Here is a 27,067-nt window from a genome sequence, read left to right on the forward strand (position 1 = left end):
AAAAATTAGCCGGGCGTGGTGGTGGGTGCCTATAATCCCAACTACTCAGGAGGCTGAGGCAGTAGAATCACTTGAACCCGGAAGGCGGAGGTTGCAGTGAGCCAAGATCGTGCCACAGCACTCCAGCCTGGGTGACAGAGTGAGACTCCATCTCAAAAAAAAAAAAAGAAAAAAAAAGAATTAACCTTAAAATTCTCCACCCCCCTAAAAAGACCAGGGGCTGCACTCTGGCAGCCCTGGGAGCCAGCAAGCTTCTGAAGACTCTGGCCAAAGTGAAGAATGACATCAATGCTGCTGGGGAGTCCGAGGAGCTGGCTAATGAGTACGAGACCCGGGCGGTTGGTGAGTCCACAGTGTGGGATGCTGTGGTGGGCACAGATCTTCCATGCGGCACAGACATTGCCAGTGGCACTCACAGGCCAGATGGTGGAGGTCCTTGGCATGTCCAAGCTCCCCAGCCTGATTGAGGGCTGCAGACCACAAGGTCTGGATGCCACAAGCTCCTTGGTCCTGGCACATATGGAATTTTCCAAGAATGAATGTGGGAAATCTTGGGCTCTCTGATCCCATGGCCACCCAGGGCCATACCCAGGCCCAGTTCTAAGCAACTCAGGGAGCACTGGACTATTTTTTTTTTTTTGGGGGGGGTGTTTCTGGATGCCGTTACAACACTGTGACAGGGCTGAGATTTTACCTGACTTGTGCAGTAACCAGTTAGCCTGCCAGTTTCATATGCACACACTGCCAGAGGACCCAGCCCCTGGGCCTGCAACGCTCATGGTTTGTTACTCACGGCAAAAGCAGCAGCCTGAGCAGCATCTTGGGTTGCTTCCCCTTGCCTCGGTTCCCAAGGGGTAACTCAAATAATGGTTGCCCTGCAGCTCTCTGAAGTTAGGACACGCTGAGCTTCTATCAGGGCTGCAGCTGAGATTACTTATTGCCTGGAGTGGACAATACTCCACTAAGCATTACTCTCCTGGCATGTCTCAGGATGCTTGACTGCTGTTTGCTAGTCAGTCCTCGAACAAAGCTTGTCAGTGCCCTTTGCACAGAGGCCTCGATCATTCAGGAAGGTGAGAAATCCGGAACCGATTGCCTCTCAACAGGATTTTAAATGAGAATTTCAGGCCTGCTCAGTTTTTTCCATTTTCACTTGAAAATTTTTCAGTTTTAAGTTTGCAACGTGGTATTTGCATCCAGGTTTGTCTAGTGTCTTATCAAATGTAAACATGCTCATGAGTTTAGCTTGTCTGTGTTGGAAAAAAGGTGTCTAATTATTTCTTTTAGTTTATTAAAATTTCAAAGCAGTTCATTTCTGGATGACCTCAATTAAGCAATGGCTCCTAATATTTTTACTTTAAAAAATTTCCTCTGAGGATCTACACTGCAATTTCTTTGTCATTAGGTCATGAAATGTCAGCACACACTAATGCAATAGGTCAGTGTTTCTTTTTTTTTTTGAGACAGAGTTTCGCTCTTGTTGCCCAGGCTGGAGTGCAATGGTGTGATCTCGGCTCACTGCAAGCTCTGCCTCCCAGGTTCAAGCGATTCTCCTGCTTCAGCCTCCTGAGTAGCTGGGATTACAGGTGCATGCCACCACACCTGGCTAATTCTTTGTATTTTTAGTAGAGACGGGGTTTTGCCGTGTTGGGCAGGCTGGTCTCGAACTCCTGACCTCAGGTGATCCACACTCCTCGGCCTCCCAAAGTGCTGGGATTACAGGTGTAAGCCACCGCGCCTGGCCGTTTTTTTCCTCTGTGCCTTATCTGCCAAACAACCTTGCCAAGAAGGCATAGAGTTCAAATGAGATGGAGGAAGGGCTGCTCTGATTACGGGGGGGCGGCGGTGGGGAGGTGCGGAAGGTCTAGATCCCTTCTCAGTGGCTGAGGCTCTTCTGCCTGAGCCCAGATGGAAGCCCATCAAAGAGAGGGGCTCCCTGTGTCCAATGCAGCTCAATCCAGTGAGCAGGTATTGTCACCTGCTGCCATCAGGAGCTCTGCTAGGTTTGTCTTCCCTTTAGAAAGTCCTGCTATTCAGTAACGAATTGTGTTGTGATGGCATTTTCTATGTCTTTTATAAGAACAGACTCACACCCAGGCTATTCTTGGATTCAGGGGTTGGCTGGGGGTGGAAGCAGGACAGTTTCGGTCATGTGCAGCTCTTACACCAGCTTTTCTCTGTGCTGATGTCGCTGTAGAGCTGTTCACTGAGTGTTACAGCAGCGATGAAGACTTGGCAGAACAGCTGCTGATCTATTCCTGTGAAGCTTGGGGTGGAAGCAACTGTCTGGAGCTGGCGGTGGAGGCCACAGACCAGCATTTCATCGCCCAGCCTGGGGTCCAGGTAAACCATGCTCAGCCACCAGACCACATGGCCAGAAATGGGGCTTTTATGTCAGATGCTACTAGCAGCATTAAACAATAGTAAAAACAAACCTTATTCTCAAATATAAAAGCCATACAAGGAGTGGTTTGGTGATGATGTGGGAGATGGCTGAGTATAGGCATTGGTTGAAATCCATGCTTTAAGAGATGGTGCAGGACAAAGAATATTCTTTGAGTTTCCACTAAGCAAACAACACAGCATCGTAATTATGAGCTGTGTCTCTGGATCCCACTGCCCGGGTCTCCATCCACTGTACCCCTAATGAAGTGTGTGATGATGGGCCAAGTTACATGAGCTCTCCGAGTCTTAGTTTCCTCATCTACAAAATGGGGATAGTAGCAGAGAAAGGGTTATTGTGAAGATTTAAGGAGATAATATGTGAAAGGCGTTGGTCCTTTATTTAGCTATTGCGATTGCAGTTATTATTAGTAGTAATAGCAGTAGGGAAACTATTGTGAAATGGGTAAAAGCAGTCTAGAGGCTTTCTGCACTGAAGTGAATGAATCGTAGTTTGCACCTGGTGTCTCAGGCTGCAGAGCAGAGCTTTTCACCCACAGTTCCAGTTCTAGAAATGTGGGTGTGAGAAGGGGAGGGGGAAGGGAAGAGATGGAGGGACCAACGCTTGTCAGCCACAGCTGTTATACACAAGGCCACGTTTCATCTTCACAGCACCTGTGGGGATGGGTGCCATCCCATTTCACTGAGGAGGATGCAGGAGCTCAGAGAGATTCTGGAATGTCCTTCCAGCTTGCACTGCTGCGAAGTAGCAGCACTGAGATTGGCTCTCATGTTGATTGCCTGCAATTTTCATGTCCTGGACTTTCCGTGATATCATACAGCAAAGTGTTTATGAACAAAACCCATTTACTACGGCAACTAAGCTAGATTAGATGAGAGCATTGATCCATGACAAGGAGCATGCGGAGAGCGTCTTGCTATTGCTCAGTTTCAGCTTCTGCTGCAGTGTAGTGGGTAGAAGTAAGGCTGGTGCTGGAGTGCGGGTGTGCCTGGGAGGCTGGGCTGGCTTCCCAGGTGGGCCACACTCTACTTATGGCTTCCTGGGCCCCAAACACCATCTCGCTTGTGTCCCAGAACTTGGGGCCCTGGGGAGGCTGCCTTTTACTCCTGTCCAGGTTCACAGATCCTGAGGTTTCAATCAGATGCCAGGTCATTTGTTTCACTGAAAATCTTACTACCAGGCCTCAGGATCACCCAGTGGGCCCGGCCAGGGAGTTTCCTTTCTATAGTCAGGGTGCTGTGTGGGGTCAGAATGCTGCCATTGACCATGGAACACAACCCAATGCTGTAATTTCCGTGACTGGGGCCTGACAGTGACACTCATTGATGGCCTGGCGTCTGCATCACCCCAGCAGAATCGGAGAGTGAGGAAGACTAAGCACTACCTGTCTTCGTTGCCCACGACCCCCCACCCCCTCCCAAGAAGCAAACCCCAAAGTGAGGGTTTCAATGCAAGGAGTTTATTCTGGAGGTGAACCTGGGAAGCACAGGAGGCACCAGTGAGACAGGGAAGGGACAGGGACAGACAAGATGTGCTGATGAGGAGGTTGCCACTGTGGGCACCCAGGGTTCAGCCTGCCAGGGACCTCTGGGAAACCGTAGAACCTGCTTCAGTGTTGCCCTGCCCAGTGCAAAGCAGTCGGCCATTTACCCACCAACTGCAATTGTTTGTTTGTTGAAAGCTGACACCTTGTTCCAGGACACTAGTCCTCATGGGTCAAGCACGCGCCTGGCTGGAGCAGCCCTAGGCAGGGGCCCTCAGAAGCAGCCATCCTCCTCCAAGGGCAGGGCAGGTGCCCAGGGCCAGAGGGGTGCATGTCAGTCCCAGCCCTCCTAGCCAGCACTGAGAAGGCCCTGGGTCTCCCTTTTCCTCTGTTCCTGAGACACACAAACCTCCTTCTGCTTGACGGGCTATTTTTTGAGAGATGTGGGTCCTTTGATGTGGTCGAGTTTATGCTCCCCTGCTAACTCTCAGAGCTACTGTGAGTTTTCTAATTTCCACCTTTGTGAAAGTCCCTTCTGTCCCAATGTCAAGGGTTGATACAGTCTTGGGAGAGCTTTTACATGCATTTCAGCCTGAATTGATGTCAAGACATCAACAGTCTCTCCCTTCCGAACTTCCTTTTAGTTTCCTGACAAAAGCATCACCTGTCTTTCTCCAGAAATGAATCCTTGGGGACCCTACAGGTAGTGCTGGCTGTGCCTGTGAATTTGTGATCATTGAAGACAAAGGAGCCAGAAAGATACTTGTTTAAACTTACGTAATAAAAATGCGAGTTGGATAAAAATTCCTGGGTTTATTGAATTTGAACGTACACAACTATTACTTTAAAGTGCACATAATCCAACTCAGAAAAAGACTTTAAATAAAACCAAGTTTGGCCAGGCGTGGTGGCTCACACCTGTAATCCCAGCACTTTGGGAGGCCGAGGCGGTGGATCACCTGAGGTCGGGAGTTCATGACCAGCCTGACTAACACGGAGAAATCCTGTCTCTACTAAAAATACAAAAAAAAAAAAAAAATTAGCCAGGAATGGTGGCACATGCCTGTAATTCCAGCTACTCTGGAGGCTGAGGCAGGAGAATCGCTTGAACCTGGGAGGTGGAAGTTGTGGTGTGCTGAGATTGCGCCATTGCACTCCAGCCTAGGCAGCAAGCGTGAAACTCTGTCTCAAGAAAAAAACCAAAAAACCAAGTTTTAAATTGTTTTCTTAACACTGCCCCTTAGAATCCAGGCAACTGGTATAAAAGAATAATGACATTAATTCAAAGAGCTGTGTATTTTGGGGAAAGTGTGGGACAGGGAAGAAAGTTTGCATGGCATCTTGCATACAATTGTGTTAATAAGGACCTTGTTCTCTGTCTTTGTTTCCCTGTAGAATTTTCTTTCTAAGCAATGGTATGGAGAGATTTCCCGAGACACCAAGAACTGGAAGATTATCCTGTGTCTGTTTATTATACCCTTGGTGGGCTGTGGCTTTGTATCATTTAGGTACAAACCAAGGCACATAATTGTGTGTGAGTGTGTGTGCCAGTGTGTGTACATGCATCCACATATGTGTGCTCTCATGTAAATGATTAAAAAGCCTGGAACTTATGATGTTTACATTGGTGCCTATGAATTTGGTCTTGTTTCTCCCCTGACTTTTCCTGGGTTTCCTCTTAAATGGATAGGGGTGGGGTTGTGTCTTTAATATCTGGGACAGAATGTGGATTTGTTAATTGCAAAATGCCAAGGATTGAATTGGGGTTGGGTCCATCTTAGGACACAGTTTTGATCCCGTCTCTTCCTCCTGGCTATGGGTCTGTATTTATCTATGTTTGAAAGGAGGGGAGGGCTGTGCCCATCCCATGCTTGCAAGGATGCTGACGATGCCCTTATCTCTGGGTCCAGGAAGAAACCTGTCGACAAGCACAAGAAGCTGCTTTGGTACTATGTGGCGTTCTTCACCTCCCCCTTCGTGGTCTTCTCCTGGAACGTGGTCTTCTACATTGCCTTCCTCCTGCTGTTTGCCTACGTGCTGCTCATGGATTTCCATTCGGTGCCACACCCCCCCGAGCTGGTCCTGTACTCACTGGTCTTTGTCCTCTTCTGTGATGAAGTGAGACAGGTAGGGCTGCCATGACAGCAGGAACCCCCTCGCTTCCTCGGTGAGAGGCATCTTTCTAAAGCCAAGAGGAATAGAAGTTGCTTCTGAAGTTCAAAAGTCATTATTTTCCCAAAATAAATGTTCTCTTTAGGTGCTAGTCCATGAGTGTGAAGGTGCATTTTCATACCCTTAGTAATTCAGTAAGATCTCCTAGTACCCAAGTTTATTCTTTGCTCTCTAGTGAATGTTAATTGATGGAGATGAATTAGTCAGGAATGGGGGAGTGTTTAAAGAGAAGAGAGACCCTGGACGATAAACCCACTGCCGTCATCAGGAGTGGTTTGTCTTCCTGCCATTACAATGGCATGATAAGTGGCAGGGAGCTGGCAGGACTTTTGAGCTAAGAGCATCTTAATGCCCAGCATGTCAGAGTGACAATGTTTTAAAGTTGTGTAACTCCCTGTGGGTTTCAGGGAGCTGGTGTGAATTATTCATGGTGCTTTTCTGCAGTTTCTTGGGACCTTCATTTTTTGGCATCGTCTACCGTTGAACCCAGAAGTCTAGCTCAGGACTCATGTGTAGCAGGCGCTTGATTAGTAATGGTTGAAAAAATAAATGTTGATGGTGAAAGTGGTGTTATCCCTAAACCATTATGAAAAGTCATCCCAGAAAATTCTTTCACACTTAGCAGTTTACAAATTGTTTGACAACTACTGTTGTTGTCGTCACTGTTGTCCCCTCTGAACCTAAACGCAAAAATACATCAATTCAGCAAGTGTGTGCTAGGCACTTAGAGTTTCTGAGGTACAATGCCACGTGCTACCATAGATCTGGAGAGGGCAAAGAGTGCTGTTCTTGCCCTTACAGAGTCACTGACTCGTGTAAGAATCCTAAGTTGGCTTAAACTTTCATGCCAACTCTGACAGACTTTTTTTTTAGTGACTTCTAGCAGTCCTGGGTTGAGAAAGATTCCAAGGGTCTGTCTGTTCTCAGCGGGAGAGTGTTTTGATCAATTAGTGATGTCTGCCATGGGTATGACCTGTGGGAAGAGTCCTGACACCAGTGCCCTGTGTCTGACTTTCCTTGCATAGTAGGTCTGAGGTGCAGGTGGGGAATGGAGCTGGGATGGAGGTGGAGGAAATGTGTCCAGAATTGCTGGGTTCTTGGTCTCACTGACTTCAAGAATGAAGCCGTGGACCCTCGCGGTGAGTGTTATAGCTCTTAAGGTGACGCATCTGGAGTTTGTTCCTTCTGATGTTCGGATGTGTTCGGAGATTCTTCCTTCTGGTGGGTTCATGGTCTCGCTGGCTCAGGAGTGAAGCTGCAGACCTTCGCGGTGAGTGTTACAGCTCATAAAAGCAGTATGGACCCAAAGAGTGAGCAATAGCAAAATTTATTGCATAGAGCGAAAGAAGAAAGCTTCCACAATGTGGAAGGGGAACCGAGTGGGTTGCCACTGCTGGCTCGGGCAGCCTGCTTTTATTCTCTTATCTGGCCCCACCCACATCCTGCTGATTGGTAGAGCTGAGTGGTCTGTTTTCACAGGGCGCTGATTGGTGTGTTTACAATCCCTGAGCTAGACACCAAGGTTCTCCACGTGCCCACTAGATTAACTAGATACAGAGTGTCCACACAAAGGTTCTCCAAGGCCTCACCAGAGTAGCTAGATACAGAGTGTTGATTGGTGCATTCACAAACCCTGAGCTAGACACAGGGTGCTGATTGGTGTGTTTACAAACCTTGAGCTAGATACCAAGTGCTGATTGGTGTATTTACAATCCTTGGGCTAGACATAAAGGTTCTCCACATCCCCACCAGACTCAGAAGGCCAGCTGGCTTCACCCAGTGGATCCGGCATGGGGGCTACAGATGGAGCTGCCTGCCAGTCCTGTGCTGTGTGCCCGCATTCCTCAGCCCTTGGGTGGTTGATGGGACTGGGTGCCATGGAGCAGGGGGTGGCGCTGGTGGAGGAGGCTCGGGCCACACAGGAACCCACTGAGGGGATGGAAGGCTCAGGCATGGCGGGCTGCAGGTCCTGAGCCCCGCCCCACCGGGAGGCAGCTAAGGCCCGGTGAGAAATTGAGTGCAGCGCCGGTGGGCCGGCACTGCTGGGGGACCCAGTACACCCTCCGCAGCCGCTGGCCCAGGTGATAAGCCTCTCATTGCCCGGGGTCGGCAGGGCCGGCCGGCTGCTCCGACTGCGGGGCCCACCAAGCCCGTGCCCACCCAGAATTCCAGCTGGTCTGCAGGCGCCGAGCGCAGCCCCGGTTCCTGCTCGCGCCTCTGCCTCCACACTTCCCTGCAAGCTGAGGGAGCCGGCTCTGGCCTTGGCCAGCCCAGAAAGGGGCTCCCACAGTGCAGCGGTGGGCTGAAGTCCTCCTCAAGTGCCACCAAAGTGGGAGCCCAGGCAGAGGAGGCGCCGAGAGCGAGCGAGGGCTGTGAGGACTGCCAGCACGCTGTCACCTCTCAGAAGCGTAAGGTAAATGACTCAGTCAGTGTTGAACAGCAGGATTATCAGGCTTCACCTACCAGCAATTCTTCCCCCAGGACAGGGCCCTGCTATGTGCAGGAGATTTCCCTAACTTCGGATCAACCCCACAGGAGTCCCCTGCACTGCCCTGGGAAGTCACAGCTCTGCCCAGGCCATGCCCTCGGTATTAGTCTGTAGGGCTGCCAAGATGAAGCACCATAGACCGAGTGGCTTTAATAACAGAAGTTCATTGCCTTATGGTTCTAGAGGCCAGAAGTCTGAGATCAAGCTGTCAGCAGGGCTGACTCCCTCTGGAGGCTGTGCGGGAGACTCTGTCCCAGCCTCTCCTCTAGCTTTCGGTGGACAGCTGGCAAGCTTCACCATTCCTTGGCTTGTCGATGCATCCCTCTGATCCCTGTCCTCATGGGTGACTCCTGCATGAGTGATTGTGTCCAAATTTCTGCTCTTCCTGGGGACATTCGTCGTACTGGATCAGGGGTCACCCTACTTCAGCATGACTTCCTCTTTACTTAATTAGTTACATCTGCAATGCTCCTGTTTCCAAACAATGTCACATGCCAAGGTACTGGGGGCTAGGACTTCCATATTTGAATCTTTGGAGACACAATTTAACCTGTAACACCTACAACGAGTCTCTTTCTCTTAGCTGCCATCCTACTTCCTAGCTCTGTGTTGTGCCTTGCTATGTATGTGTCAGCAGCAGCGAGGGAATGGGAATAGTCTGTCTGAGGGAAGCAGAGAAAGACTGAAGGAGATTCATCATTTAAAACAGGGTGGGCCCAGACCAGAGTGAGGAAGTGAGAGAAGCAGCCCTCATCCAGCTAGGAGCCTTGGAGCCACGGTGCGGGAGCTCACTCTGGGTGAGGTCCTGCGTTTTCCCTTCTCCCGACCTGGCGTGATTTCCTCCACTCTCACTTGTAGTTCACCATGACCAAGACCCTTTTCAAAGGCACTTCAGGGACAAAAAGACAGCATTGCCAGCTTAGCTTTTGCAAGAGGGAGGGGCTGAAAGGGTGAGATTGGGGGCTTTGTAGCACTGGAGAGGGAAGGGTCCCAACACCCTCTACCTCTCACTCCCTCTAAGGGGCTGGCTGATGTCTTATCATGCACTGGGAACAACTGGGATAGTGTCTGCCCCACGAGTGGGGTAAGTGCCAAATGGTTTTTTTTGTTTTTGTTTTTTTGTTGTTGTTTTTTTTTGAGACTGTATCTTGCTCTGTTGCCCAGGCTGGGGTGCAATGGCATGATCTTGGCTCACTGCAACCTCCGCCTCCCAGGTTCAAGTGATTCTCGTGCCTCAGCCTCCTGAGTATCTGGGACTATAGGCACGCACCACCACGCCCAGCTAATTTTTGTATTTTTAGTAGAGACGGGGTTTCACCATGTTGGCCAGGGTGGTCTCAATCTCTTGACCTTGTGATCCTCAGCCTCCCAAAGTGCTGGGATTACAGGTGTGAGCCACTGTGCTCGGCCACCAAAGGGTTTTGACTGGTCTGTGGAAATTTGTAACCTTGGAGGGCAGCCCGCTGGTTCCTGGCAGGTCTTTTCTGGCACAGCTTACTGCAGAGGCAGCTGGACCACCTGGGAGGTCACACAGGCCTCCAACCCTTGGTGGTGACTCATAGGCAGGATCTTGAGCTCTGTAGGGGCAGCAGAGTTTGCTGGAAGAGGCACGGGGTCTGTAGGAACTGGAGCAGCACACTGCATGACTCAGGCGACCAGCCTGACATCTCAAAGGTAGCCACTGAGTAGAATCAAGTGACAATGGATTCATAGCCTGGTGGGGAAATGAGTCATGAGCACAAATTAGCAGAGAGAGAGAGAGAATAAGAGAGACAGAGAGAGAGAGAGAGAGATAGAGACAGAGGAGAGAAATGTGGAGGTGGGGAGGGAGAAAAAACCATCTGGAATTGCGAATGGCTGGTACAATAGTAACTTACTGAGTTTTTTTTTGACCTGCAAGAGGTTATTTAGAGAATAAGAGGATGGACATCTGGCATGGTGCCCTAGTACATCTCTTCTTGCATCAACCCCACTGGGAGGTCTTTGAGCTTTTCCAGTTCCTAACACATACTCTGTTGTTGCTCAGAATTGCGTGGCATGGGAATGATTTGATTTAGATGTTTATTTCTTATTCACATTTGGTCCTCAGGGGCTAGCACAGGTGCTGGCACTGACATGTTTCTGACAAGTGTATGTGTTTTTAGTAAATGCATTGATGAAGCACGGTCTTCATAGTTCAACTCAAGGGCTGTGTTCCCTGGAGTGGCCATGGTAACACTCAGGAGACCAGCGCTGGGGAGCTGGAGAGGAACCCTGCCCACAGCCCCACAGGCAGGAGCTCAAGAGTGTTCTCTGGGGCAGAGGGCGCTTTGGTGGCCTCTTCTCAGAATGGTTGATGAAAAGTCAAAAGTCTTTTTTCTGCTACTTTTCACCCCTCAGGCTCCCAAACATTTCTCTACCTGTCCCTGACCCTGCCTCCCTTGCTGCATTAAGGCTCAGAAGCTGCTGTGCAAGTCCAGACGTTGTTTGATGCCTTCAGGCATCTAAAGAAACCAGAGGCCAGGCGCAGTGGCACCCCCCTGCAATCCCAGCACTGTGGGAGGTCGAAGCAGGCGGATCACCTGAGGTCAGGAGTTCGAGACCAGCCTGGCCAAAATGGCAAAATCCCGTCCCTACTAAAAGTACAAAAATTAGCCAGGCATGGTGGTGCGTGCCTGTAATCCCTGCTACTCAGGAGGCTGAGTCAGTAGAATCACTTGGACCCTGGAGGCAGAGTTTGCAGTGAGCTGAGATTGCACCACTGCACTCCAGCCTGGGTGACAGAGTGAGACTCCATCTCAAAAAAAAAAAACAAACAAAAAACAAACAAACAAACAATACACACACAAAAACCCAGGAATCTGAGAGAGAGGACTTGTTCTGGGTTGCTTTGGAAGGCAGACCTTGGCCTGGATGGAAGCTGCAGGGAGATTTGTCTTGGCTTCATCCAAATATTTCATTCATGCATTCTTCCTTTCAACACATACTTCACACCCCTACTTTGTGCCAGGCACAGTTCTAGACAGCAATGGACCAAACAGATGAAGATCTCTTCCCCTATGGAGCGTTCTACCGGTTTGTAATGATTTCCGGGAGCTCTCGAGGAGAGGAGATGAGCATCAGCAGGCAGCACTAAGTGGGCGAGTCTTACATTTACTGGGAGGTTGGCCCAGAGGACTTGCAACAGTAAAATCTGAAGTCTGTAAATCACAGACAACTCTGTGCCAATTTCTTGTGTGCATTTAGCTACTAAGTCACCTGTTTGGGTCATGCAGAAGGAGACTCAGGAGAGGTACATTTTCCTTGGAGAAGGGCCCTGGGCAGGGTTAGCATGAGGTGTTTTTGCTCAGGGAGGACACAGGGCAGGGACATGGGGTGGGAGTAGATGGGGCAGGTGCGCAGGAGAACTGAGGAAGGACAACGGGCTGTGAGTAATTCCCAGGGGCTGCGGGAGGAAGGGTGGGGATCTGGCTGACCTCTACCTATTCTGTCTGCCTTCATTGTGGGTGATGCTGGATATGGGGGGATGCTTACTAAGTATCTCTTCTTGTTATTTTTAAGAATTATCTTTGAATGGGCCACTTTTAACTCAGCAATCCTGGGTATGAAAGCAGCAGTATGGGAAGTGCCCTGTGCTTAGGGTCAGCAGTGTGTGTTCCAGGTGGCTCTGCCATCCGAGGGCTTTTCCGGCCTTAAAACTCTGATTCTGCGACATGAACGGGTCTATGGAACATAGCCATGGAGATTCTTAGAGTTAAAAGAATCCGACACTCGGGGTCGCTGTTTCTCTTCTGGTGTGCAGACTCATGTATTTGCCATCCTAAATGGGATTGCTTTCCTCCAAGAAATAGTTCTGCTGGCCTGGTGCTGTCTTAATTAACCTAGTTTACACTTGTTAGGGGGGGAAAAAAAACCCAAGCAGGGTGTGACCTGATTTAGATTGTGTCTGATTTAGATTGTGTCAAAAAGTCATGCTCTTCCATGTGTACCTGTGTCCCTTTGCCTGAATGCAGATGTCGAAATGCTGATTTGGAATTTTGAAACGAGGCAGTCAATAAGTGCAAATACAGTTGCTAAATAATCCTTGGGTCTGTTAAACAGACATTGGGGATGTTTATTTAAAATGGGATGAGTCCCATCATGCCTTCACGGAGGGCACCATTCAATTTTGAGGCATGTTGAATGTCCAAATCCTGACAGATATGATGAAATAGTGTCCTGGGATTTTATGAATACAGCCCATCCCAGGCATTCTGCCCAGAGAGAAGAGGCCTCTTTTCCTTTAAAAACATGTTATCTCCCTGCGATGGTAACTTGGAGCCTCAGAACTGACCTATTTCCGATGTCTTTCTTCATGTAGGCCAGGCTTCTGAAAGTCTCCCGGGCTGAGGTTGGGCTGGGGCAGTGCCTACCTGCCTCCCAGAGCAGGGCATTAAGCGGGGAGCTAGCAGCAGGGAGGGCCTTTCCCAGTCCCCCTTATCTTACCAGGCACCAGAAGAGCAAATGGTTGTTGGTGAGGGGTCCCTGGGGCTGCTAGCACCAGCAAAGCGAACAGCTCCTGTGGCCTCCCCCAAGGAGCCTGCCTTGGTTTCTGAGCCTAGAAAGAATGTTTGAACTGAGTGAATAGGGTGACAAGAATGTTGACAATACAGTAGCAGATCTCTTATCCTTCATTATGGTCCTGATAATAATGGTTATTGGCAGAGACAATTGTAACACAAATGAAAATATCAACTGTATTTTAGCTATATGGCAAGATGTATCTGTTTCCCCTCAATTTTTGTCCATTTTTATTTTATTTAGTTTTATAAAATCACAAAGTAATAATGCTTATCACAAGTGGGACTACACAAAGAATAATCCTGCCCGATCTAGAGTATAAGCTTCCACAACCTTCTTCAAGCCCATAAAGATATGAACATTTGTAGGTGTTTTGTTTGTTTTTATCCAAATAGAATCCTACTGTGTTCATCACCCTACAATTTGCCTTTTTTTTTTTTTTAGAATTTCTCATGGGCATTCCTGCAAGTTAATCTTAGACATAGATCTCTTTTTCAGCCTAGTTTCTTGTAAACACACATATTTCACAGAAATGGAATATTATAGTGTGTGTGTGTGTGTGTGTGTGTGTGTGTGTGTGCTTTTTAAGTTGAGCCTTTTTTCCCTTCTTTGTTAGTCTCCCTGTGGACTTTCTCAACCTTTACTCTAAAGACAAGGCCTCCCAAGCTATGTTAATAAACTGCTGTGTCTCTTTCTGCTTTTATTTGGTCCATGTACTATGTACACACACTGTATTACATCACATCTGAGATGTCATTTTTTTTTCACATTTTAACATCTCTGAAACTGCAATTTCTTACAATCTGAGGTTTAATGAAATAGGGTAGGCATATGTATGTTTGGGGGCTTTTTTCTTCATTCTTTGTTTTACAAAAACAAGATTCTGTTTCCCATACATTTCTACATTTTGCTTTTTCTTTTACTTTGTGGAAATCTCTTCAAGACAAATGACATCACTCTGTTCCTTTTTAAAAACATGATTGTAGTATATTCAATATTCCTTTAATGGTGGACCACATCTTTTTCCTAGATTATGCTTTTCTCTGCAACAAAAATGCTGCAATAAACATCCTATGTACTGATTAAAAAAAGAGAGAGTTTAGCCTTCACACGGTGACTGGACTGTTGACACACCCCATGGTGCTGCCCCAACCTGGGGGATTTTAACATTTCCTGGGTGCTTGATTTCATAGTGCCCTCACCCCCTTGGCCCACTCAAGTTGCTGTTCGAATTTATAAATGAAGGAAAGGAAATGCTTCTTGAGAAATTAATGATGTGTCTTGAATCCCTTCCACATCTGAGACTGTAGGATCTCTGTGGGATCTGAAGAAGCAGAGTGATGTGGGGAGAAGCAACTGACTCGGGTTCAGAATCGTGAGGTCTGCCACTTGCTGAGCGAGTTCCGTAGCCTCTCTAGGCTGTGGTTTCAGCAGCAAAGTAGGAAATATAATATCTGAATATCAGATGGACTCCTATTGGTGAGTTCATTTAGTAACATTAAGAAGTGCCCTGTTGCTTTGGTGACATTTCTTTGATGTTATTTCCCTGCCTTGCACAAGTGTTGGTTTCCTTATGTGAATTCACTTACGGGCTTGGTCTCATCTCCATACCGATCTTCGTGTCATTTCTTTTCAACATGTTTAACATCTGTCTTTCCCACCAAACAGTAGATTCCTTGAGAATTAGCATTGCACCTAATCCAATGTTTCTGTGCGCTGGGAGCCTGGCACAGGTGTTTGGAATTCCGTGTCCTCTCTGTAAATATATTTGAATGGATGGACAAATGAAAGGATTAGCTGGTCACTCTGGAATTACCCAAATCCAAGTTATAGATTGATTTAGGAGCCATCCAGATGTGATCTTCTCCTTTCCCTCTTCGGGAAAATGCGAGAAGAGAAAGGATACTCTGTTTGTTTCAGTGTTTTCCTGATATACTTTCTTCCAAAGAATCATGACCAATATGTACACATCGGTCCCTGAGGCACACTGTTCCTGTCACGCATTCCTGTGACCACATCTGTTCTTATAGATGTTATATGCAGCACCTATGTGCACATTTTTTTTTAAAAAGATTTCTTTTAATCAAGATGTTTTACTGCCATGTGGCAGAAAAATTTTACAGTAATGACACAAATCTATGATGACAACCATATGAGTAATACCCTCTAGGACTGTGTAGTGCACAACCTGTACCACTGTACATGGTGGCTGGACAGTCTACATCTGCCTGTGGAGGGTGTACTCACCCTCTGCAGGTTCCTCTTGAAAAAATGGTGAGGAAACATCAATCCTTTTTTCCTGACTTTGCCAGCAGACATGAAGAGCAGAACAGCCAGTGTGCAACCTACTTTCCAATCCTCCTGGATTAGCGTGGGGCATGTGGTAGGGCTCACTTGGCATATGAAAGAATAAACAAACACGTCATTGGCTCAAAAAGGACCTGGAAGAAAATGAGTGGACGTTTAAAAATCTGGAAATGGTTGATATTTCCAAGCTGCTGATGTCCCTCTCTGTCCCTTTCTGTACGCAGTGGTACGTAAATGGGGTGAATTATTTTACTGACCTGTGGAATGTGATGGACACGCTGGGGCTTTTTTACTTCATAGCAGGAATTGTATTTCGGTAAGTAATCTCATCACTTTTCCTAATTTTCTGTGTTTTGACTACAAAAGTGGAGAAAAGCTCTGCAGACATTTCAAACCCAAGGGAAGTCTATTACTCATTAGAGATTATTACACAAGACCATTGTGTCTGCTTTATAGAGATACAGCTGGGTTGGCATGAAGTTGAGTCCCCTCTCTTCCCCCTCCCACTGATGTGTAATTTAAAAGGGGTCATGCGTGATTTTTCTCTTTGTGCTTATAGACTTTGGGGAGAATTTTTTTTTTTTAAGTAGAGATGAGGTTTCATCATGTTTTCCAGGCTGGACTCAAATGCCAGGGCTCAAGGGATCCATGTGCCTCAGCCTCCCAAAGTGTTGGGATCACAGGCATGAGCCTCTGCACCTGATCATGGGGAGAAATAAATAGAAATTGAGAAATCCTACTGATTATTGTATATTGATTTTGTATCCTGAAACTTTACTGAAGTCACTTATCTGTTCTAGGACACTTTGGACAGTCTTTAAGGTTTTCTAGGTATAGAATCATATTATCAGAGAAGAGAGATAATTTGACTTCTTCTTTTCCTATTTGGATACCTTCTATTTCTTTCTCTTGTCTGATTGCTCTGGCTAGGACTTCCAGTACTATGTTGAATATGAGTGGTGAGAGTGAATATCCTTGTCTTGTTCCAGTTATTAAGTGGAATGCTTCCAGCTTTTGCCCGTTCAATATGATATTGGCTGTGGATTTGTCATAGACGGTTCTTACTATTTTGAAGTCTGTTCCTTCAATGCTTAGTTTGTTGAGTTTTTTTTTTTTTTATCAAGAAAGGATGTTGGATTTTATTGAAAGCTTTTTCTACATCTATTGAGATGATTGTACAGATTTTGTTTTTAATTCTGTTTGTGTAGTGAATCACAATTATTGATTTGCATGTTGAACCAACCCAGGTGGTGAGCATAGTACCCAACAGGTAGCCCCCTCTCGCTCCTTTCCCCCTTTTGGAGTTCCCAGTGTTTATTATTCCCATCTTTATGTCCATATGTACTCAGTGTTTACCTCCCACTTATAAGTGAGAACATATGGTATTTGGTTTTCTGTTCCTGCATTAATTCACTTAGCATAATGGCCTCGAGCTGCATCCATGTTCTTTTTTTATGGCTGTGTAATATTCCATGGAGTATATGTATCACATTTTCTTTATCCAGTCCACCATTGATGGGCATCTAGGTTGGTTTCATGTCTTTGCTATTGTGAATAGTGCTGCAATGTACATATGAGTGCATGTGTCTTTTTGGTAGAATGATTTATTTTCTTTGGGTATGTACTCAGTAATGGGATTGCTGGGTCAAATGAGAGGAGAGAGGAGAAGATGCTAAGAATGTTAAATATCATATGGTATTGTTTCATGTTGGGCCATATGATCTTCTAATATGCACTTAACTTTGATTTGAATGCTGGCTGTGGAGTCTGCCCTTCTAGTTACAAGCATATTTCCTCAATGGCACAGCCAGAGTGTGGGATTAGAAAAACCAACCACAAATTACCACCAAAAAAACAATGTGTATTCCACATTCGTAGAGAGATTAGGGTATGCCCCAAACCATGGTTCGCATTGCCTAGCCTGCCTCCTAACTGGCCTGTCATCCCCAAATAGCTTTTAAGATAAAGCTAGCAACTGGGCATGGTGGCTCACACCTGTAATCCCAACACTTTGGGAGGCTGAGATGGGAGGATCACTTGAGCCCAGGAGTTTGAGACCAGCCTGAGCAACATAGCGAGACCCTGTTTCAATTTTTTTAAAACAGATAAAGCTAACAATTATATATGAGTAGTACTTTCAAATGATGTCATTTTGTAAAGAATCTTAACCATTCATATTTATACTTATGCAGAATGAGATGGTTTACAATGAATGTTTGCCCTCCAATTTGAATAGGGTAAAAACGTCAATTTCCTCTTCAGATAGCCTCCCTTTCTGGTTGGGTTTAAGGTTTCAGCATTTGAGCCACAGTTGGTTGGATGTGATTCTAGATCACTCCAGTTAGAAAGCACAGATGGCTTTCAATGAGCACATTAGCAGGTGGTTAGATAATCAAATGATCTGGTGTAAATGAGGTAAGTTTCATTAGGGGAAAGCTGGCAGGGTGAAGTCCCAAGTGGTCATGGGGGTGGGCTGGGGATTGGCATCGTTATAGAAGCCTTGTGAGCCAGGGAAGTTAGCAATAGCACGGTTAGGTTCCTGCAGTAGTGTGTGAGGATGGTGGGCTGAAGAGACAGGAACCTCTGAGAGCTCAGTTTGGTGAGATGTCTTTGCTTTTCATGTCTTTTCATGTCCTTGACTGTACTTGAGTCCATGAAAGCAGAAGATCATGGCCTTTGCTGGGTGGTGTTTCTGGCCTATTTTCACTCACTCAACCTTCCAGCTCTTGCCTGCTTCTTGAAATTGGGTTATTTTTAGAAACAAAACTTTGGAATGTTTTGTCAGTATCTCATGAATTCTGTTCCTTCTTTTTCCCCTAGGCTCCACTCTTCTAATAAAAGCTCTTTGTATTCTGGACGAGTCATTTTCTGTCTGGACTACATTATTTTCACTCTAAGATTGATCCACATTTTTACTGTAAGCAGAAACTTAGGACCCAAGATTATAATGCTGCAGAGGATGGTAAGAGTCAAGAATATTTGTAGTCATCATTTTTCTTGCGGGGCCCAGAGTTCTTTTAATGGTTGATAGGAGGATTTTGTCCTTAGAACGACTGCTGCATTTCACCATCAGTAACATTTGCTTTCTTTGATGTGTTTCATCAGGGGCCTCTCCCAGGTTAAAATTTAATGAAAGATGGTTGTGAGGAGCAAACAGTGTCATTTAGTGCATTGTTAACAAATAACCTCATACTTACTTAGATTTTTTACTTCACAAGTTACTTTCATTTGAGTCTTGACAGTTTGCTAAGAGTGTAGGCAGGGGAGGGACTTTTATGCCAATTTTATACCTGGAGACAGTTGAGTCCAAGGAGGACTATGTTTGTCTAGAGACAAGTAGTGAGCTAGATGCATAGTGAGGATTGGAAGCTGAATCATGTAACTGTGTAATATAGATACAGGGAAAGGCTATAGCAGGCTTGTTATATACACGTAATAGAAAGAATTATACATGGATGGTGTTGCTTTCCTAAACTTGTTTTCCAGATGACCCAAACCTCCACTGTTTCTGTCTTTAAATCAGATGAGCATTGAGATGACCTCATCTGGAAGCTCCATTCCAACACTGAGGTTCTTTGAGTTTGTGGTTTTAATTCAAAGCATTTCTGGGACAACCAGTCACCATGAAGTCATGCTATGTGTGCACAAAATTTAAAAAAAATTAAACAGTCCATTCTTGTCTAAACCAACAAACTACAAAAATAATTTTGGAGTTAAAAGTGTATCAAAATCATGAGGTATAGGGACAGAGAGGTCCTCCAAAACTTAGATTCCTCCTTTGCTCTAGAGCTGGGCTCCCACTCAGAAAGCTGCTGTTGCTGGGCTGGTTTGGAGATCAGCAAGCAAAAATGCATCAAACCGGTTTTAACTCTGGAAGTCAGATGTCTTAAGATCCAAAGATGATGATGACTGCTTTTGTCAATTAGTCAGTGAACTCTGGGTGACTTAGATGCTCTGAACCCTGGAACCACTGCTCTTCTCCATGGTCCACTGAGGACGGCCGGGCCAGGGGGACTTGCCGACTTGTGGGCACGGTCCTGACTCCGCTCTCCTGTCCTCCCCTGACAGCTGATCGACGTGTTCTTCTTCCTGTTCCTCTTTGCGGTGTGGATGGTGGCCTTCGGCGTGGCCAGGCAAGGGATCCTTAGGCAGAATGAGCAGCGCTGGAGGTGGATATTCCGTTCAGTCATCTACGAGCCCTACTTGGCCATGTTCGGCCAGGTGCCCAGTGACGTGGACGGTAAGCCTGACTTGGCTCAGGTGGAAACAGCTTGGAGGAGGCATTTGCTCCCTGAACCAACCCCCAGGGCTGCCTCGGAGACTGCACTTCAGAAGCACGCACGTGAAATGGAGTCCAACATGACAGAGTAAAAACTCACTCCTCAAAACCTCTTCTTTGCTCTTAAGCAAGATTTTACATCAGCCTTGCAGGTGGTGCCCAACATTTCAATTTTTAAACCTTTTTAAAAATAGTGATTCTGATATTTTCAATTAACAACGTGGCAATTGAAGGCAACAAGACTTACTAGTTTAGAAACCAGGGTTGTGAGTTGTACTCATCGATATAACAGAGTGACTGGGCTCCCATTTCTTTCAAAAAGAGCAACATTGGAAAATCCACATTGGAACCTGGAATTTAGACTTCTGGTGTGCGTTAGCCCACTGCCAACTGGTTTTTGGAGGCAGGCTGATGGTGGCACAGATGGTTTTAATTTGCCCACACCCGATTTACAGAAGGAAAGTGAGGGGCTATGTAAATTGTGTGTGTTTTGGATGGACGGGCTGAAGCATCTTTAGGATGCTGACAATAGCCTTGGCTTGTCATTTCCTACCCTGCCACGATAAAACCATCCTGATGGTTTCCCTGAGCCAGAGCCTGCTCCTCCTGGTCACAGTTCTCCATTCCTGTTGTTTTCTCTGTTATCCTCCTGGCCTCATAAGTCTCTCTGGCCCCATCTGCTGAAGCCTCTTCCAAGACCTTAGAAACAGCTGTTTTCCCCTGCAGTGGTGGAAAGGCACCTTGGTATTGTCACGCCCAGTCTGCACACTGTGCCTGCCGCTTTACAGAAGCAGACGCATTTCGTCCTCATAACAACCCTCCACGTCCGTCATTTTAGTTCCATGGGGATCTAAAGAGGATTTGGCAGGCGGGGTTCAGATCCAGGGTAGCCACTCATGTGCTGTGTGCCCCCGGGAAGTGACTTCATTTTGCTGTCTCTGTTTCATGGGCACAACTGGTAAAGCACCATCTTCTCTACAGGGCCTCTCACTGGCCGGCGTGACCCCACACACACTCGGATGAGGATCTCTGGCATGGAGCAGCTCTCAGAGGCCAGATGTTTGTACCCACTGTCCCCTCCTCTGAGATTTCTCAGACGCACCTTGGCACATCCTAATGAAAGGGTCTTGATGCCCACTTCCAGACCCAAACTTCCCCCAATGCCCTCCTGTGAAGGTCTGCTGCCACCATCCACACAGCTGTGTGAACAGAGCTGTCAGAAGCCTCATTGTTATCCTTAACACCTTCTTGGATTTCATTCCCCTCTATTCAATTCATCCACTAGTTTTGTTGATTTTTATCTCCTAAATGTTTTTTTGAAATTTGTTTTTTCCATAACCACTGCCACCCCATAAGCCATCCTCATCACTGGCCTGCCTGTGTCTTAGGCACAACCTCCTCACTTTCCTTCCCCTCGAGCCCCTTCTGATCTGTGCTGCAGCCAGAGCGATTCTTTGGAAAAAGGAATCTGATGTGTCATTCATCTGCTTAAAACAGCCTCATGGCTTCCCATCACTTCAGTGTAAAGATTTTAAAAATAGGCCTGGGATGGTGGCTTATGCCTGTAATCCCAGCACTTTGGGAGGCCGAGGCAGGTGGATCACCTAAGGACAAGAGTTCGAGACCAGCCTGGTCAACATGGCGAAACCCTGTCTCTACTAAAAATACAAAAATTAGCTGGGCATGGTGGCATGCGCCTATAGTCCCTGCTACTTGGGAGGCTGAGGCAGGAGAATCACTTGAACCTGGGAAGTAGAGGTTGCAGTGAGCCGAGATAGTGCCACTGCACTCCAGCCTCGGCATCAGAGCGAGATTCCATCTGAAAAAAAAAAAAAAAGATGTAAAAAGTTAATATGTCTGCTCAGTGCACATCTTATTCTCCCATTTCCACTGATGTTTACAACCCCCACCCTGCCCCCACCATAGGGCCTTTGCACATGCTGTTGCCTCTGTGGGGTGCTCTAGGCTCCCAACCTCCCCATTAGTTCATGTTCCTGCTGCTCATCCTCTGCTCTCAGTTCTGAGACCCTTCCTCCTTGGGAAGCTGCTCCTGGATGAGCTGTCTCAGTTTATGCTTCTCAGAGCACTGTGCGTGTCCTTCTTAGCACTTTACATGGGCTGAGACTTTAAATGTGTGTGGTTGATTATCTGCCTATCCAAAGAGGCTGGAACGTTCTTGAGGGCAAAGAACATGTTCACTTGGCCCTTCCTTTTATCTTGATCTTAACAAAGCCCCTTGTTCTTAGTAGCTGCTCAGTAAATATGCATTGAGTGGATGAACAGGTGATTCTAAGGACTATGACTTGTTTGGATAAAGTGCCTTAGAAGAAGGTCTAAGACGTTTCATGACCACCATGTTCTTGTGGCCCTGGGGATGCCATCGCTCTCACCCCTCCAGAGGGTTCTCATTTTGCCTGTTGGTTTATACATCCTCAGGTACCACGTATGACTTTGCCCACTGCACCTTCACTGGGAATGAGTCCAAGCCACTGTGCGTGGAGCTGGATGAGCACAACCTGCCCCGGTTCCCTGAGTGGATCACCATCCCCCTGGTGTGCATCTACATGTTATCCACCAACATCCTGCTGGTCAACCTGCTGGTCGCCATGTTTGGGTATGTGTTCAGTCACATGTTCACTGATGTCCACCCTGGGCCAAGCCCCATGCCAGGCTGGAGGTGCTGGGAGCATCGCAAAGGTCCCACCCTTGAAGAACATACTTTAGAGATCTTTTGGAGGATTGGTGGACTAGAGGGAGTGGGGCCTTTTTAAAGGGACCATATTAAAAATATAAGCTGTGCCTTGAGTTTATTTGACACTGAAGACAAGCACCTGTGACAATCTTCATCAAATCCAGACTGCATATTTGGCATCCATTTAGCAAGCTCTTTGGAGCTTCTTGAGGTTAGTAACAACATCACTCATTGGTGACGGAAATATAGTTTAACTCATCTCCAAAGTGCCTTATATGTTATGGGGCTCAGTGGTATGGATTCTAGGATTTACAGGACTCAGACTTTAGTTAATTACTGTTTTAAATTTTTCAGTTTAAATCAGAATACAAAGAGCAGAGACTGGAGAGTGACTCTCCTTTAGGGCTCATGCCTGATGAGGTTGGAGGGAATAATATTGGTAATTCTCCTTTACATATTTAGAAAATGATGTTTTTCATTTCCTCTCCATCTTTCTTAGGAGGGTTTCAAAGAGCCCCAGTGGTAGTTTCAGTGGGAGAGCCTTGGTTTTATATTGTTCCTTCAAGGTATATCAGCATTTTAAGTGCACAAATCCCATCACGGTCAGAAAGAAAATTAACCAACAAATATGCACATTTAATACATGATCTGTTAAACCTTTGGGTGGAAGGGAACTCTTTATTCAAAACCAGAAACCTAGAAACTCTGAATGAGAAGATAAACATATTTGATTATATAAAACAGTTTTATATAATAACTGATAAATTAGGGGAAATGTTTGCAATGCATATAATGAACAAAGGCTTTTATCTCCTAATATAGAAAGAGCTCCTGTGAATTTATAAGAGAAAGACAACCCATAGAAAACTTGTCAGAGAAAATAAATAATTCAGAGAAAGAAAAGTCCAATGGCCAATAAGCATATAAAAAAGGACTTAATCTTGTGGACAGGAAAGTTCAGATGGAAACAATGAAATGCTGTTTTAAACCCAGCAGATGAACGAAAGTTAAAGGGAGTCTCTGGTGTTGGGATGATGCTGGGAAATGGACATTGCTACTGGGAACCTGACTCGCTTCCCATTCTTAGGAAAGTACTTCGAAAATAGTTATTAAAGGAAAAACATGCAAACCTCTGTCGGAACTCTCTCACGTCTGGGAATCTATCCTAAAGATGTATGTTCAAAGATGTTTATTAGATCACTATTTGACGTCTATCACTAGGGAAAGGCTAAGAAAGTGTGCTGTATCCACACTGCAGAATATTATGCCACTCTTAAAAGACAAAGTTTGATCTGTATCTATTAACTTGAAAGAATGATATTTTTTAAATATAAAAAACAAATTGCAAATTAATTTTATGGCATAATACTGTTTTCTAACAATAAAAACATGGACTTCAAAAATCAAATATATACTTCACTGGTTACAATGATCACACATTACATTCATAATTTAGAAAAGAATATAAGGAAAAGACAGTTGTCAAATAGAGCCCTGAGATTCCAAGATGCCCAAGGACTACAGATGAGGGTCACCTGCCTTATTTGGCCAGTGGCCTCCCCCTGAGCAGAGCTGTGTGGAAGCACATACCTCTGGGGACGTCACATAGCAAAGGGGCTGAGAAATGTATGGCCATCTGGTCTCCCAGTGTCCAGAGATGTCCGTCTCCAGTCCACTCCAGTCTTCTTTACACTGTGACCAAAAGTGATGTTTCTAAAACGTCACCCATATAGTTTGGCTGTGTCCCCACCCAAATCTCATCTTGAATGGTAGCTCCCATATTCCCTCATGTTGTGGGAGGGACCTGGTGGGAGATAATCGAATCATGGGGGTGGTTCCCCCATACTGTTCTCATGGTAGTGAATATGTGTCATCAGATTTGATGGTTTTATAAGGGGAAACCCTTTTTACTTGGCTCTCATTCTGTTTGCCTGCTGCCATCCATGTAAGACATGACTTGCTCCTCCTTGCCTTCCATCATGATTGTGAGGCCTCCCCAGCCACGTGGAACTGTGAGTCCATTAAACCTCTTTTTTTTTTTTTTTTGTAAATTGCCCAGTTTTGGGTATATCTTTATCATCAGTGTGAAAATGGACTAACACAGTCATTGTTCTGCTTAAAATTCTGGAAGGATTTCAGTATTTCCCTACAGCATTCAGTATAAATTTCAGTCTTCTCAGCTTCCCCACCATGCTCATCCCCTGCTCTCTGTCCCCTGGCAGGCCTCCCATATGCTCCTCTTTAAACAGGGTGATCTGCTATGCCTGATGCTTTGCACATACTTGTCCTCTGTCTGGATTGCCTGTTCCATCCCGAACTTCTCTTCCTGCCCAATTCCTGCTTGCCCTTTACAGAGCCAGGAATCATCTTTTGCCAGGGTTGTACCTGATGGCCTCCCCACGTCACACAGAGACTCTTTGAGCACCTATGGTACTCTTTTACTTGCATAGTAACAACCTTCTCTCCTTGAGAATGGTGAACTCTGGAGGGTGAAGATTGTGCCTACCATCTCAGCACCTGGCACTTTGTGGGTTTATTCAATGAATGAAAAAAATGGGTTCTTACCCATGTTTAGTTCATTATTTAGTTATTAGTTAGGAGCTTGGCTTCCTGGTGTATTATATACTGAGAAGCACCAGTGGTGAGTAACAAATCAGCAAGAGAATCATCACGTAAAGGTTTAACATCTGCTCCGTGCCAGGTGCCTGGACCATGAAGATTATGTGACTGCTAGTTCCACATGGTCCTAAGGAGGGAGGGTGAAACTCTCCCTCACCACCTAGCTGGTGGCAGGGAGGGACTTGGGGATCCAGAAGCCTGTCTGACTCACAGGCAGCCAGCCAATGTCATGATGTCCAAATGGTGTCCAAACGTCAGAGGGGCCAACATCTGAGCTGCAGAGAGAAGCAGCAGGTTATGGGTGATTATGTCTCCACCAGAGAGGGAGAAAAAGCAGACCAATCCCAAAACCTGAAGCAAAGGCGAGGGCGAAGTGGGATGGCTTCAGGCTTTTCCTTGCAGTGATAAGATGTCATAGCTACACTGGATAGTCCTGTAAGAACTTACCACTAACTATATTTACAGACATTAAACAAAAAGACCAACAGCTCCTAAAGCCATGGCCTTTGAGTTATGCTAACTTGGTAAATCTCAGCGAGGCACATTGTAAAGTATTTAGAGCTTTCTTGAATCTATGCACGTGAGCTGTCTGAAGGAGCCATTCATGAGAACCGTGGCACTTTTGTAATCCATTACCTGCATTTTGATAATGAAATGATTGAATTTGGAGCTGAGCAAGATGGGAGCCTCGTCTGTCACTTTCAGGTGAAGGGGATGAAGTCCCAACAGCTCAGCGTCTGTGGTCCTGGCCGCGCGTTATCTGGCTTAACTCAGGTCTCTTCCCCACGAGGCCAGAGCCACTGCATCACATCCTACTGTTGCCCCAGTCAGTGCTTAAGTGTGACAGCTTGCGACATCCCTGTCCTTGGGGAGCCTCCTTGATTAGCTCCGGCTTAAACCAGAGGCCTTTTCCTGGCTAATACCTGTCTGGGAACGCCAGAACAGCGAGAGACGCCGTGTTGTTATCCTTAGGTTAAATCCTTGGAACACTGTTTCTGATCATTGTTAAAGTTGTTCAGGGCTTATTCTGTGAGCAGATGGCCCCAGGCTGTGACCTTTCCCTGGCACCACATCAAAATACTCATTTAAAAGCTTAACCATACACAATGGCAACCTTATTAACTGCAATGCAAATGTACCTTTGGGAATTCTGAAGGAGTATTAGAGTGCTCTCTAGATGGTATTCAACAGAGAAAGGAAATGGACGTGAACATCTGTGATTATTCTACATTAAAATTATCGATCACAGGCCCTGTGTGGCTTATCAGAGGCAGGAAGTGAATTTAAAGTCAGTAAATGACTCCAGGTCGACTTACCAGGAGCTAGGGCATTTATAAGCGTTGTGTCCTGAAGATAAGTTCACCCCATGCGGTTCTGAAAAGGACTCGACAAACATGTCCTGCTGTAGAACAATTTCTAAAAATGTTTTTCAGATCTTAGGAGTAATATAAACATGCAGAAAAGTAGAAGGAAGAAAATAATGACCTGATACAAACTAAAGGTTTGAGTGCTGTGTGAACAGTCTAAGGGAGGTTATTGAATTGGGGTGAAAAGAATAGAAAGAAGAGTGCAGATAATTGTAATAGTAACAATAGCTAATATTTATTGAAGCTTTCCCATGCTGGGCACAAGTTCAAGTGCTTTACAGGGGTCGCCTCATTTAATTATTACTCATTTCTGTGTAGGTGTGTAGCCGGTGGGCTAGTTCAGGTTCTTGACTTCGGGACAGAAAAGAATTTGAAAAGTGAGTCAAAAGCAAAAGCAAGCAAGAGAGTTGATTGCAAAGCCAAAGAACACTCTAGCAGCTGGTCAGAACGGGCCGCTTAAAGGCAAGACAGCTCTGTCTAATACTGGGGGAGCTCCCTTTATGGGAAATTTGCATGATTATTCATGAAGGGGTGGGAAGGGGTGCCGCTATTAAGCATGTTAGGAGTGGTTTCTTAGGCCCACATGTGCAGTGGCTGTACATGCTAGTACATCCATCGCATGTCTTATAAGCATTTTAAATCTCCACCCGGGGGTGTGTTTTTTACTATTATAATGAGCACAGGTCAGCCCAAGGACACTATTCACGGGTTTCTGTG

General features: G+C 46.1%; 1 protein-coding gene across 1 annotated transcript in view; it reads left to right on the forward strand.

Moving 5' to 3' along the window:
• Positions 1–27,067, forward strand: part of TRPM8 (transient receptor potential cation channel subfamily M member 8) — a 91,970-nt gene that overhangs the window by 37,664 nt on the left and 27,239 nt on the right. The window contains exons 13-20 of the mRNA XM_054478856.2: positions 213–342; positions 2,198–2,343; positions 5,283–5,395; positions 5,798–6,014; positions 15,618–15,709; positions 18,214–18,355; positions 19,462–19,633; positions 22,109–22,286. Of these exons, the coding sequence (XP_054334831.1) occupies positions 213–342; positions 2,198–2,343; positions 5,283–5,395; positions 5,798–6,014; positions 15,618–15,709; positions 18,214–18,355; positions 19,462–19,633; positions 22,109–22,286 (1,190 nt within the window). The remainder of the gene's footprint in view (positions 1–212; positions 343–2,197; positions 2,344–5,282; positions 5,396–5,797; positions 6,015–15,617; positions 15,710–18,213; positions 18,356–19,461; positions 19,634–22,108; positions 22,287–27,067) is intronic.

This window comes from Pongo pygmaeus, chromosome 11 (genome assembly GCF_028885625.2).
Source record: "Pongo pygmaeus isolate AG05252 chromosome 11, NHGRI_mPonPyg2-v2.0_pri, whole genome shotgun sequence".
Taxonomy (NCBI): domain Eukaryota; kingdom Metazoa; phylum Chordata; class Mammalia; order Primates; family Hominidae; genus Pongo; species Pongo pygmaeus.